The 15,032-nt window shown below is 45.0% G+C and overlaps 1 protein-coding gene across 1 annotated transcript in view; it reads left to right on the top strand.

Moving 5' to 3' along the window:
* Window positions 1-15,032, top strand: part of TESC (tescalcin) — a 130,541-nt gene that overhangs the window by 110,907 nt on the left and 4,602 nt on the right. The window contains exons 5-7 of the mRNA XM_068271631.1: window positions 2,704-2,765; window positions 4,051-4,158; window positions 11,840-11,887. Coding sequence (XP_068127732.1) covers window positions 2,704-2,765; window positions 4,051-4,158; window positions 11,840-11,887 — 218 coding nt within the window. The remainder of the gene's footprint in view (window positions 1-2,703; window positions 2,766-4,050; window positions 4,159-11,839; window positions 11,888-15,032) is intronic.

The raw sequence follows: 15,032 nt of genomic DNA, 5'->3' as shown, positions 1-15,032 counted from the left end.
GTAATTAACATGGGAGTCTATGGGAATTTGAGTGATGGTCCACAACGGAATTCGTCATGGCGGTCACTATTGCCGCACCTCATGTCGTTAAACTAAGCTTAGTTCGTTGAAAAGTTGCCGGAAAAAAAACTGCTGCAAAAAAGTGTTATGGATACGGGCTTTACACTAACCCACACCACCACAGACCCCACCAATAAACCCCACACTACCAACACTCACAGCCCCCCCCCCATAAACCTCACACTACCAACACTCACAGACCCCCCACCCCAATAAACCTCACACTACCAACACTCACAGCCCCCCCCATAAACCTCACACTACCAACACTCACAGACCCCCTCCCCCCAATACCCACAGACCCCCTCCCCACCCTCAATAAACCCCACCCCCCCTCCCCACCCCCAATAAACCCCACACCACCACCACACACACACACACAGATAATCAAACCACCCCCAGAAAAGAGAAAAAATACAACTGCAGACTTACATCGCAGGTGGAAGTTGGAACTGTGTCACAAACTTTCTATGGAGCCGCAGCAGTATTGAGGCGCCCATTCACAGGCTGCCGAGTTGAAGGAGAAGGCAGCTCTGCCTCTGTATATGCCATTGGTAGTGATCTCCAGATGCCGTGCTGTGTGTGCCTCTTCCCTCTCTCCCAGGGTAGGCTCTGTAGGACGTGGAAGACGGAGCGGGGACCAGGACGGCAGGAAGCACTATCTACCGTGCATAAGTGCCGCCGCTTCCACTGAGGCTCCTCTCCCCTCTCTCCCAGGACAGGTGCTGTAGGATGCACGGAAGCACATGGAAGAAGGAGTGGGGACCAAGGCGGCAGGAAGTACTATCCCCCGTGCGTGAGTGCCACTGCCGCTGCTTCCACTGAGGCTATGCACGTTGCAAGCAGCCAAAGTGCAATGCGTGCATCAGGGGAGAAGAACTACTTGCGCTGAGAGCGGCCAAGCAGTGGTGGGGGTTGCGCGCTTCCCGCTTGCTGTAGCCAGTGTACATCCAGGGGAGCCGTACGCACACATACATTAGGGGAGCTGGCCCGCCTTCGCCCAAAGGGGGCGCCTGTAGGCACGTGCCTACAGTGCCTTATGGTAAATCTGGCCCAACGCGACACAACGCACGACAATTTCCAGTGACATTCATTTAATATGCTGTTAACCATTTATGCCGCCTGGACGTGAACCTCATGTCCAGGCGGCTGCTGCAGTGCTGCTGCTGGCTTCAGCACGAGATCGCGCACGCGCCCTCGTGCCACTCCCCGGTAGCCCGGAGATCAATGAATGGGAACATGGTTTCCATTCATTGATGTAAGTCCCCAGCAGAAAAAAAGGATGGTTTCTCATCAGAGGCTGCGGTCTGAAGAAAAAAAGAGTTTCTCGTCCTCTTAGTGCTTTCTGGAAGCGAGTTCTCGATTTCAGGACAAAAAAAAAAAAACAAATCTCACTGTGGCCATCTTGTGGCTAAATAGTAAAACTACATCTACATACATTTTTTAATAAAATAAACTCACATTATTACATTTAAAATTACATTTAAAATTAACTGTTTAACTCCCACACTAAAAATTACCCAAGTTACATACATTTTTAATGGAAAAAAAAATACAATTAAAACAAAACAAAACATAAAATAGTTACCTAAGGGTCTGAACTTTGTAAATATGTATGTGAAGAGGGTATATTATGAACATTTTTTAAATTATAAGCTTGTAAATAGTGATGGATGCAAAACTGAAAAAATGCACCTTTATTTCCAAATAAAATATTGGCGCCATACATTGTGATAGGGACAAAATTTTAATGGTGTAATAACCTAGACAAATGGGCAAATAAAATACATAGATTTTAATTATGGTAGCATGTATTATTTTAAAGCTATAATTGCAGAAAACTGAGAAATATTGCATTTTTCCTATATTTTTCTTAATATTCCTGTGAAAATGCATTTAGAAAAAAATAATTCTTAGCAAAATGTACCACCCAAAGAAAGCCTAATTGGTGGCGGAAAAAGAAACAAGACATAGATCAATTCATTGTGATAATTAGTGATAAAGTTATTGGCGAATGAATGGGAGGTGAAAATTGCTCCGTTGCATAAGGTTAAAAATCCCCGCGGGCTGAAATGGTTAACACCCGACCAGTGTGAAAACTAGCCAAATTTCAGCATCTGGAGACGCTGTTTCCCTTTTACAAAAAAATATTTTATTTTTTTACCTTTTTTTTTCAAGAGATGTCCAGGTTTCCTGTTGGTGATTCTCAGGAGTAGGAAAAAATGGATAAGCAATACAAATCCAAATGTAGTTCACTTCTAACCCATTAGCACACCATCCAGAGCAAAAACCTGTTTCTCCTGGAATTGAATAAAACAAATAGATAATCGCTCAACCAGTTATTTATACAATTCCATCAATTATTGTCAGTAATTCTTAGGTAATTAATTCACAAGTAGAGCGCTACCCCGCTGTGTGCAAGCTAATCAAACATAAAACAAAATAGGTTACAAGCGCTACATACAAAAGTCCACTGATCAATGCATGAGCCCATGGGCTCATGCATTGATCAGTGGACTTTTGTATGTAGCGCTTGTAACCTATTTTGTCTCCTGGAATTGAGCCTTACCATTTATTTTTGCTTGATATATTGTAAGCTGATTTTATTACTGGTCATTCATAATATGCTGTTATTTCTTCCAGTTCTTTTCAACATGTATGACACTGATAACGACAGCATGATCACCTTGGAGGAATACAGGGATGTACGTATAAGTGCTTTATGGCCATGATTTCCAGATGAGGCGCTCACTATTGTCTACACCTAACTGCTGGGAGATAATCTGACTGCATGCACTCATGAGGTCAGAAGACAGGGAGTGGGGCTGTTAGTACTAGAAGCTGCGGATCAGGCCGCCTCTTCTGTGATTGCAAGGCAAAGCACAGACATACTGGGATGGGAAAACAGGGATTGAAGGATTCTTGTATGCTTAGGCTAGGAAATACGCCCTGCTTTGATATAAAGACCAGAACATATGACTTCTGGGATAGAAAGAGATAGTGAAAGTGCTGGGACAGGACTTCATCAGCAGTAAAGCAGGAGGAAATGTTATAGGGAGTGTTCCTTATTGATCCAAGTGGGTGACATAGACAGAACTTAGAGGAAGTGCACAAAGTCTAACCTTGACCAAACTTGGGTGGATCAGGGCCCTTTGCGATAAGATTGCAACACAACGGAGCTGAAAATTTGCACTGCACGTCACCGTTGCAGTGCGACCATACAGTGAGGCATATGGTACAATGAAAGTATGCTTCATTGCCACTGTAAATATTTATTTATTTATTGTATTTATATACACGTTACCCAGTTATCGCACAGCATACTGTGCATTAACTGCATCGGAACAAGCTGCACTGCACTGTGAAAGCCCCATTAGATTATAATTGAATCACATTGCTATAATATTATGCTATTAATAGCCATAGCAGCTGCTATAGGGCCCTGGAAAATAGGGGGGTCCATGTGGTACTTAATGTATTCACCATTAACTTTCTAGTGTTTCTTTATCCTCTGTCTTTGTCTCAGTGCCCATGGACTATGTGCAGTGTTGACTGCATGAGAATGCAAATTGCCCAGTTAACTCATATCCATAGAGTAGGCGCAGGTGGTATTGCATAAGAGTGCCTTCATCTGAGGGCCCCATGAAAGTTTTTCTATGGGGCCCCATGATTTCTAGCTATGCCACTGAATGGACTCTTAATGTTTATGAGCAAGGAAGGTAATAGACTATAATTGAACATATGTAAGGCAATCATATTCAACAACATAATGTGAAATGAGTGTTCAGCTTGCTTGAAATCAGGGTGGGCACTGACCCTGGGTGATTGGTTGGGAAGATCAGATGATTTCCATATTAGCATAGTTAATACTTCACAGGCTGTTGTAAATAGGTTATGTTTTGAGGCTTTAATGGCTATGAGAGGCTATACATTGGCTGTTGTGTAGAAAATGGTGCACAATATTTTAACCTGACTCTGCTTGCCATATAGGTGGTGGAAGAATTATTATCAGGAAATCCTCATATTGAGAAGGAGACAGCGAGGTCTATAGCAGACGGAGCAATGATGGAAGCAGCCAGTCTATGTGTAGGACAAATGGTAAGAGATTTATCTCAGTATATAGAAACATTTATATCTGCATCTGTTCTTAAAGGGACTCTGTAACAAAAATGTCATTGTGTTTTCTACCATCCTACAAGTTCCTAAACCTATTATAATGTGCTCTGGCTTACTGCAGCACTTTATACTATTACCATCTCTGTAATAAATCAGCTTATCTTTCCCCTGTCGGACTTGTCCTCCTGTGTCTGGAAGGCTGCCAACTCTTCAGTGTGATCTGCTATGCATGCCCCCTCTATGCACACTCCCCTGTGTGTGTGTGTTATTTACATTAGCTAGCTTTTCACTGCTCTCTTATCTTTTACAAGCTGGATAAATCCTCTGTTTACATACTGATGAGTCACATACTGCAGAATTACAGACAACCGGGCAGAGCTGTCTGCAAGAGTAAACAAACAATTAGCTTGTAACTTCAGTGAGCTGCAGGGGGAAAGAAACACACAAATGATCTCTTGAGATTCAAAAGGAAGGCTGTATACAGCCTGCTTGTGTATGGATGTATTTTCTATGTGTGGACATGCTGTACATCAACCTACTTCCTGTTTTGGTGGCCATTTTGTTTGTTTACAAACAAACTTTTTAAAACTGTTTTTGACTACTTTTAATGCGGCGGGGAGCGGCGAAATTGTGACAGAGGGTAATAGGAGATGTCCCCTAACGCACTGGTATGTTTACTTTTGTGCGATTTTAACAATACAGATTCTCTTTAAAGTGCTTATCCCTATACCAACTGTACACACTACAGATAATCTGGTCAGCCTCCAGTGTGTGAACCCACCAGCAGAATAGGTTGTGGGTGGTAGCTGGAGCACCTGCTAATCCATGCTAACACAGGCAGAACATGCAAATTTCTGCTGGGCATACATGGCTCGATTTTGCAGCTCGATTCGGCGCCCAATCGTTTTGCCCGCTCGATTCCGCAGGTGATTCTCATATCTTCCGCTCGTTTTTCTTATCTTTTCCCATTGTCCTCCTTACAAAATCGAGCGGGGAAACGATCGGGCGGGAGATAGGACAAGTCAGAAATTATCTATCGAGCCATCTAAATGGCTGAGAAACGAGCCGTGTATTCCCAGCATTAGACCTCTTACCCATGTAAGACCGAAGGCTGTGTAATAACCATCCGTCAGCTGCTCCTGTGCGCTAGCCAAGTGCTTGTTAGCATGGACAGTAGAAAGGTGCCCCCACCCCACAGACAAGACTAAGCAATATAGAGAAATGATGAGTACAACTTTCTATGCTATATTAATACTAATCAATAATATTTGAATTTAAAAGGAACCTGAAGCAAGAATAATATGGAGGCTGCCGTATTTGTTTCCTGTTAAACAATATCTGTTGCCTGGCTATCCTGCAATTCATTCTGACATAAATAGTGTCTGAATAACATACCTGAAACAAGCATACAGGTAATATTATGTGATTTGTCTCAGAAACATCTGATCTGCATGCTTTCTCAGGATCTATGGCTAAAAGTATTAGAGGCAAAGGCTCAGCAGAACAGCCAGGCAACTGGTATTGTTGAAAATGTAATAAATATGTCGGCCTTCATGCCCCCCTCACTTCAGGTTCACTTCAAAGGGATCGGAGTATAAACCAAGCCTCCCATTTTACCAGAGAGAACACCACACACACATTGGCATCATTAGCAGCTGGTAACCAGCCAATCAACCAACGTCATCTAATATGTTTTGGGGTTTGGCCTTTGAACATTGCTATTTAAGTAAAAGCCAATTAAAAAAACATTTGGAGTTATACAACCAAGTATAAGTGGCAGGCATTACAAAAGCAAGTAAAATGTAAAGGAGCCTGGGGGCAAGACTCACAGATTGCCAGCAGCTATATCCCAAAATAAAAGAGATTGTTGGTGCCACATATCCAACAGGCATGAGTAGGATGTAGATACATCCACCGTTAGCTTTGGGACCCCTCCAGGAAACTGGCCTTGAAATCGGCACAGGGGCTTAACCCACATGCCTGTTGGATTTGTGGCACCAACAAATCTCGTTTATTTTGGGATGTTGTATTATCCGCTGGCTATCTGTGAATTTGGAGCCCGGGTCCCTTTAAAGAGAATCTGTATTGTTAAAATCGCACAAAAGTAAACATACCAGTGCATTAGGGGACATCTCCTATTACCCTCTGACACAATTTCGCCGCTCCCCGCTGCATTAAAAGTGGTTAAAAACAGTTTTAAAAAGTTTGTTTATAAACAAACAAAATGGCCACCAAAACAGGAAGTAGGTTTATGTACAGTATGTCCACACATAGAAAATACATCCATACACAAGCAGGCTGTATACAGCCTTCCTTTTGAATCTCAAGAGATCATTTGTGTGTTTCTTTCCCTCTGTTCTCATGCACTGAAGTTTCAGGCTGCTTGCTTCTTCCTGCAAACAGCTTTGCCCTTGTCTGTAATTCTTCAGTATGTGAAAGCCCAGCCAGCTCAGAGGACGATTTATCCAGCTTGTAAAAGATAAGAGAGAAGAGAGAAGCTGCTCTAATCCTAAATAACACACAGGCAGTGTGCATAGAGGGGCCTGGAAGGGGGAGTTCATAGCAGAACCACAACACTGAAGAACTTGGCAGCCTTCCAGACACAGGCCGACAAGTCTGACAGGGGAAAGATACATTGATTTATTACAGAGACAGTGATAGTATAAAGTGGTGCAGTAAGCCAGAACACATTAGAATCGCTTTTTGAACTTGTAGGATGATAAAAAACAGGATGCAATTTCTGTTACGGAGTCTCTTTAAATTTTTCTCTCTGTAGTATGAGCTTTAACTGCTGTCTGTTAAATGGCATTAGCCATGCATTGGTGCTAGCCCCCCCCCCCCCCCCAAAAAAAAAACCCTGTATTTAACATAGCTGGGGGGAAAATATTCCCTAAGTCAGCGTTCCCCAACCCTGTCCTCGAGTACCATCGAAAGTGCGTGTTTTGTGGAAATTCACAAATGTAGTTGATCAGCTCTGCTGAGGCACTAATTACTTCACCTATGATTGTTTGTGGTTTCCTGCAAAACATGTACTGTTGGTGCAGGGCCGTTTCTTGGGCAGGGTGACTGCCCTGGGCACAGACCAGCAAGTAGAAGAAAGGGGGGCGCAGGCAGAAGGACTAAGGAGCTGGTGACGCACGGTGCAGCCAAATGGAAGAAGAAAGAAGATTACCAGCGCGATCACCTTCCTTGACTCCTCCTGGGCTGCCTGAGTGTGACGTCAAGTCATCATCCTGTCACCATCCCGTGATGACACCTGATGTCCTGTAGCAGTACTGCAGACTGTCAGTGCGCAGTGCCCATGGAGGGATCGGCTTTCCGGGCTCTCTTCGCCTGTGTGTACTCCTCCTGGTCCCTGCATCCTCCTGGATGAGCGGCTGGTCACTAGTAAGTAGGCAGATCTACTTGTGCCTTGTGACTGTGTGACTGTCCCTAAAGAGTAACGCAGGGGTCCCCAATCCCCGGTCCGTGGCGCACTGCCGGTCCGTGCGGCGTTTGCAGCTGGGCCACTGGTCTGTCCTCTTGCTAGTATAGTGCCCACTATGGGTAGGTAGTGCCCCAGTATAGCTACCCAGCATACGCTCCCCTGCCCCCCGCTTCCTGTAGCGGCGATTGCCGTTACCAGGGGAACCACTTTCCTGCTTCTGCCTCATCACAGCAGCCGGGAGACGCGCTGCTGTGAATCAAAATAACACACACACATTAGAGGGGAATATAAGAGAGGAAGCAGCCGCCAGCTAAGGTAACAGCAGCGGCGGCCGCGGGGGGCGGGGGAGCATATGCTGGGTACCCCCCCCCCCCTCCTGGGTAGTTATACTGGGGCACTACCTACCCATACTGGGCACTATACTAGCTATACTGGGCACTATACTAGCTATACTGGGGCACTATCCTAGCTATACTGGGCACTATACTAGCTATACTGGGGCACTACCTACCCATACTGGGCACTATACTAGCTATACTGGGGCACTACCTACCCATACTGGGCACTATACTAGCTATACTGGGGCACTACCTACCCATACTTGGCACTATACTAGCTATACTGGGGCACTACCTACCCTTATTGGGCCCTATACTAGCTATACTGGGCACTAGAATACCCATACTGGGGCAGTATACTAGCTATACTGGGGTAACTATACTAGCCATACTGGGGCAACTAAACTCCCTATACTGGGGCAACTATGCTAGCTATGCCGCTGCACCGGCCCCCCCCCCCCCCCGCAACCCGCTGCGCACAACACTGTACACTATCACCCCTCCCCCCCGTAACCCGCTGCGCACGACACTGTCCACTATCATCCCCTCTCCCATCCCCTCCCCGGAGAAAAATTTGGTCGGAAAGCGGTCCCCGGGCCGGAAAAAGTTGGGGATCCCTGGAGTAAGGTTTTCGCAAGTGCCCTGGGTGCAATTTAGCCTAGAAACTGCCCTGTGTTGGTGGGCCTTGAGGACAGGGTTGGGTAACTATGCTCTAGTAGTTTTTACAATAGTAGATAGTATGGTAGAATCAGGAAGGGACTTCAGAAACCATCTGTTCCTGGAGGGGGTTTAGATGTCTTACAGGACCCCTAATACAGGCGTTGGAATTGAATACTTCTATCCACACAGAACATGTGAATGTGGACACAGGACACACACAGAATTCAGTCTGTTCACAGCATACACAGCTCCCATCCCTGCCCAGAAGACATGCAACCCATACATACTGCCTGCAGCACAGCTTCCATTAATACTCGCACTCGTATGGTTGCTTGGCTGTCTCTCGCTATTCCTAAGCGCAGGGAGCTGCCTGCTGCCTTTTCTCCTGGAACATTTTTCAGCATAAAATGTGTTCCTTTGGATCTGGCCAGAGGACTTCTGAGGTTATGCTGGAAGGAAGAGGAGTTTGTTCAGCTTCCATCGTATCCCACCTCCTACCTCCAGCCTCTCACACAAATTAGCAATGACAGTGAATGCCAATTAGAATCATGATTGGAGGGGCAGATGGAGCCTAATGTGTCAGCACTCTGTGTCTCCTCCAGCCTGAGTTTTCCGAGCAGCTCTTCTCTTTAACTCCTTTAGTTCTGTGTGTTTTGGGTTGGAATGAAATGTTGAACGTCTCATACTATATAATACCCATATAATGCACAGGTGAATCTGACTGGCAGGAACATTCATTAACTTCCCCCAGTGTACACTCTGTCTGTATCATAAAAGCCTCCTGCTGACACGCTGCCATTCCTCCTGTCACTCTTGCTAGAACAAAGTGTTGAGGCAAATGAGGCAGCGTTTGTCACACATTGCAGTGTTTTAAGGCTCATACACACGGGGTACGGCCGTCGCCGCAACCACGTGGCACGCGTATGTTGCGGCGACGGTTCGCCTGTGTGTATGACGCGCGCGCCCCGAACCGTCACCCGTCTGAGCTGTCGCCAGGCGATTGACATGTTCAATCGCCGGCTACAGCCATCGCCGCAACCTCGCCGGAACTGTCGCTAGTCCCGCATGTGTATGCGGGCTAGCGACAGCTACCTACACACGGCACACGGAGCTTCCGGCGAGGGGGAGGAACCTCGGCGACAGCTTCCGCCGCATCGCTAATCCCTCTGCTGCAGTGTGGATGCAGAGGGACATGGCGACGAGCTGTCGCCGAACTGTCGACGAACTGTCACGCACACGCTCCCGTGTGCAGCGACAGCTACAATTGTCCCCCCGTGAGTACTTAGCTTTAGGCTTCATTGCTTTTACTGCTATCTTTGAGAAAATGAACGCTGATCTCCTCCAGCCAAGGAGCTACTGTAATTATATGAAGTAAAATATCTGTGAAAAGTTCTGCCCACAAGATCTGCATTTGTGTCCAGCCAGTTCTGTGATTCAGATGGCTGCATACAGCCCAACTAGACAGCCCAGCCAGCAACGTGGCACCATGTGTGTTTAGTGTTAGCAGTTCTTCCATGAAGGAACGTGAATCACATGCTTCAGTGTGGCAACAATTAAGCCTCATACACACGGGGTACGGCCGTCGCCGCAACCACGTGGCACGCGCGTGTTGCGGCGACGGTTCGCCCGTGTGTATGACGCGCGCGCCCCGAACCGTCGCCCGTCGGAGCTGTCGCCAGGCGATTGACATGTTCAATCGCCGGCTACAGCCGTCGCCGCAACCTCGCCGGAACTGTCGCTAGCCCCGCATGTGTATGCGGGCTAGCGACAGCTACCCACACACATTACACGGAGCATCCGGCGGGGGGGGAGGAACCTCGGCGACAGCTTCCGCCGCATCGCTAATCCCTCTGCTGCAGTGTGTATGCAGAGGGACTTGGCGACGAGCTGTCGCCGAACTGTCTCCGAACTGTCGCGCACACGCTCCCGTGTGCAGCGACAGCTACAATTGTCCCCCCGTGAGTACTTAGCTTTAGAGCTGGCTCCTCTCCCCAAATGTCCCCCTCCTCTCACTTCCTATCCCACCCCCCACCAGATGCATGGAGCCACTTCATTCACTTGCTCTCAGCATTCCAGCGATAGGATCTCCATCTACCTGTCCAGTGTCCTGTATCCATCGCTACAGAAGTGCCTCGTGACCTGTTACGTGCTGCCGGGTCACATGGTGGCTGGTGGTGATCCCATTTCTAATCTGCTGAGAGCGGGTGAGTGAAGCAGCGCTGGTGCAGCACATACCTGGCATCCTAGGGTACAGGGAGAAGATGCTGTCTTGGAGAAAGCAGAGGCAGGTAAGCGTAGCAATGCACAGCCCAATGTGTCTCTCCTCTACAGTCACACACACATGGGGGGGTCCTTACAATGTATTGCTTTAGGTGGCAAAAAGTCTAGAACCAGCCCTGAATGTAAAGGCGTGTACACGACGGACTTTTTCAAACTACAGGTCGTCAGAATGACCAGAATGAATGCGGGTTTTAGCGACCCGTAGTTTGATGTCCAGCGTGTGTACATGCCTTTAGACTACCACAAGCATTAAACACTATTGCAGCACATAACAGCAGGATGGGGTCCTGCTATTCTGTGCTGAAATGGTGCCGATACAAGTGTTTAGGTTTTGAATACCATGGTGCCAAATTTGAACACCAGCTTATTAAAATTAACAACATCAGTTGTTTTATTAATTTTTTTCCCTTGTGTTATTTGTTTTCCTTTGTGTTTTAGATGTACGGTTGTACTGTAAGTTTTCAATTTATGTTTTATGTTGTGATTGGTTCGGGGAGCCTATTGGGCTTACAGGGTAGACTATGCAATTTAATATATCGTTTTATTGTTGATATTTATGTGTCCTATTCAGGATATGTGTACCCTGTCTAATATGCTTTCATTGTGAATGTTATTCATCCTGCTCGCTGTTCTAATTGTGCTTTTATTTTACAGTATATGATGTTTTATTCTGTATGCTTCTTTTTTTTTTTGCTTTAATAAAAAAAAAATGATTGATAAAAAAAAGTTATTGCATCAGGCCCAAAGACAGGTAAGTGCACAGCCTATGGGAAGTGACTTAGAAAATGCTGGGTGAGAAAAATGACAAAGATTGAAAAAGGGTGGTACAAAAATATGATAGTTTGGCTATAAAATTGTAACAGCTCTTAGCTGTTTATATCCAAAGTATGCGATTTATTATGCGGCTTCAGTTAGTAAAACGACATTCAGCAAACACTTTTTTCCCCCCCTTTAACAGGCACCGGATCAAATATATGAAGGAATTACTTTTGATGACTTTCTAAAGGTAATGCTATCTACTGTATCTTGTGTGAAAGAAAGGAGGGGGGGGGGGGGGGGGGGAATCACGCCTCCCGGGGGAATGTTTGGAGATTAAGAGTATCTTTAGAGGCCTCATGCTAAAATAGACCCGTCTTATAAGGGTTACACAAGGTCACGCTGCCCCCTATATATTATTATACTGCTTCCTGGCACACACTGAACTGCATGCCCCCACATTTAGAAGCATGTGTGCCTCTTGCATACCGGCGGCTACATTCACGTATAAAGGACACCACAAGTGTCAGCACTGAGGAAGAAGCATATATATATATAATGTTCCTGTTGCTGCGCCCTCCTGTGTCCCTGCGGCACGTCTGGCATGCGTGTGGGTGGACTTTGAACATTGGTGGACGATGAGGGGGGGCATGTGGGTCATGGCTGTGAGTGCGGTTCACGTCCGTGAGCGTGTGCAGGTCAAATGGGTCGTGGCTGTGGCCTAGCGCCTATTTTTTAATGGGCTGGCATTTTAACTGGTTATGAATAAAACTAGTTAACTGATACAAACTATAGGGAACACTGGTTTAGACAATATGGCTCTTTTTCATCCACCCTCCTACATGGATAAGTTTTGCTAATATTAGACACTAAGACTGGTTGTAGAGGATATGTGTGATGAATTGAACTGCAATATTGTGTTTTTAGTGATGCTGATAAACTGAAGTTTTACATTAATTTAAGCAGTGGTGTAGCTAAGGAGCTGTGGGCCCTGATGCAAGTTTTACAATGGGCCCCCCCCCAAGCACTCTATACATAACAGTTGATACGGCGCACAAAAACCTGCCAATGGCAACTACAGTGTCAGAGGTGCAAGAAGGGGATGGGGACCAGTTTGTTAATGATTACCACTATTCAAAGTATCTATAGAAGTGATTATTATGAGCACAGGACCAATAGAGAGCTAATACTGCAGTTGTGGGAGGGCCCTTCGGGGCCCCTCTGGCCCAAGGGCCCCGATGCAGTCGCAACCTCTGCAACCCCTATTGCTACACTCCTGAATTTAAATTATTGCGCAACAGTAACCCATGGAAGGATTATAAGCCAGGAAGTCCATGAGATAGTTGCTGGATTGATAAGGTTATCAGCCCAGTAGCTATCTTATAAACGTCACTTTGTCATCTACAATTAGATAAGCACTGATTTAACAGAGGCTAGGTTTCCTGTATAATGATCATGCAGTGTAGATTTAAAAGCACCGTATGGTGATTTGGGTGCAAGATATTCCCAATAGTAGAGTATTGACAATGTTACCTATATACCACTATCGGCATATCCTAACACTAACCTACCCCCCACCTATGCTTAACACCACTGCTTTCCAGCACTGCTAACAAGACTAACTACTGTTACTGCCAGCTATGGTAGCTGAACTCCAACACCACTACCACTGTAGGTCATTGCCACTAACCAGAGTTCAGCTACATTAGTAGTAGATCTCTGGTGCTACTGCTACTAACCACACGTGCGGTGCCAAAATTAACCACTGTAGCCACTAATTACAAAAATTAGCACTGGCACCTATGGTGGCGTCCAATTTAGGTGCTGTAATTCGCACCGAAATGACATGCTCAGGATCATGCATATTGTAATTATTGGGAGATCAAATTATAATAGGTCTAGAGATGTTTAAAGGAGAACTGTAGTGAGAGGTATATGGAGGCTGCCATATTTATTTCCTTTTAAGCAATACCAGTTGCCTGGCTATTCAGCTAATCCTCTGCCTCTAATACTTTCAGCCATAGGCCCTGAACAAGCATGCAGCAGATCAGGTGTTTCTGACAAATTAGACAGATATGACAAGATTAGCTGCATGCTTGTTTCTGGTGTGATTCAGACACTTCTTTAGGCAAATAGACCATCAGGGCTGCCAGGCAACTGGTATTGCTTAAAAGGAAATAAATATGGCAGCCTCCATATCCCTCTCACTACAGTTCTCCTTTAATGATATGCGATATGGAATTAGGCCAATGAAAATAGATATGAAAAGCATTGGATTGGCCCACTTGCATTAAATTTGCTTGCAGGTCAGAATTATTATCATCTCACTGACTAAATAAGATCTCTAAATAAGAATGTGCATATTTTTAACCAATTTTTCCACCACTACAGTATATCTACATCCCCTGTGACTTTATCTAAGCCACGAGGATGTAGATACACGTCATGTAGCTGAAGCACAGCACAGCTGTGCAAAATTGGGCTTGCTCCTGTGCAAAACTCCAACACTATTTTCTGCAACACTAATTGCTGAAAGGGAATATATGTTCCCTGAGCCAATAAGATTGATTTTTGCCATTAAAAACACTTTTATTTTCTCAGTTCATAGTGAAAAATACACACTGTAGCATTATTTCAGAATCAAATATCTTCACCATAAATTGTGACAGGAACGTAATTTGTGTTTTTTTCTATTTTTTTCTTTTTTATTTTTTCTATTAAAATGCATAGAAAACAAAATTGTTTAAGGGAAAAAATACCATAGAATTAAAGCCTAGTTAGTCCTGAAAAAAAAACATATATATTTCATTAAGTTGTTATAAGTAGGGATAATGTTATTGATGATTAAATAGGGACATAGGATGATGAAATAGGGATATAGCTAAAATGTCAACACTGCACTGGTCCATAAGAGGGCAACAAGGTCTGGATGTGAAGTGGTTAATGATTGGTGACATAAGTGGACCTTACATGTAAATCCTGTAGTGAAAAGAACCCTGGGAGCACATGATAATTTACAGTACATGCATCTTTTATGTAAAACAAAAGATAAGCAAAGGAATGTTATCGGGTATGTGGCAATGCAGTTATCAGGGCGAAGAGGTTTGTATCAGGTTAGGTGGATATATGTACTAAAGGCTGGGCTGCTCACACACATACTGATATCATGCCCCTGCAGGGATACTGTGACTGTACTATAAATGCACCACACCAATCAGCAATGTACAGCACAATGGTATGCTTTGTCCACCATGAAGAGAAAAGAGGAAATGTAACTCTTTTGTTTGCTTGTTGTACCTTAAACAGCCAATTTTTCCTCTTTTCCTATGCAATAAAAAAATACACATCATTTAATTTAAAGTTCACCAAGTCTCCTTAAAGGACACATCCGTGGA

Source organism: Hyperolius riggenbachi, chromosome 1 (assembly GCF_040937935.1).
Source record: "Hyperolius riggenbachi isolate aHypRig1 chromosome 1, aHypRig1.pri, whole genome shotgun sequence".
In the NCBI taxonomy this organism is placed as follows: domain Eukaryota; kingdom Metazoa; phylum Chordata; class Amphibia; order Anura; family Hyperoliidae; genus Hyperolius; species Hyperolius riggenbachi.
Note: the sequence above shows the minus strand (reverse complement) of the source record. Positions and strands in the feature narration are given on the sequence as shown.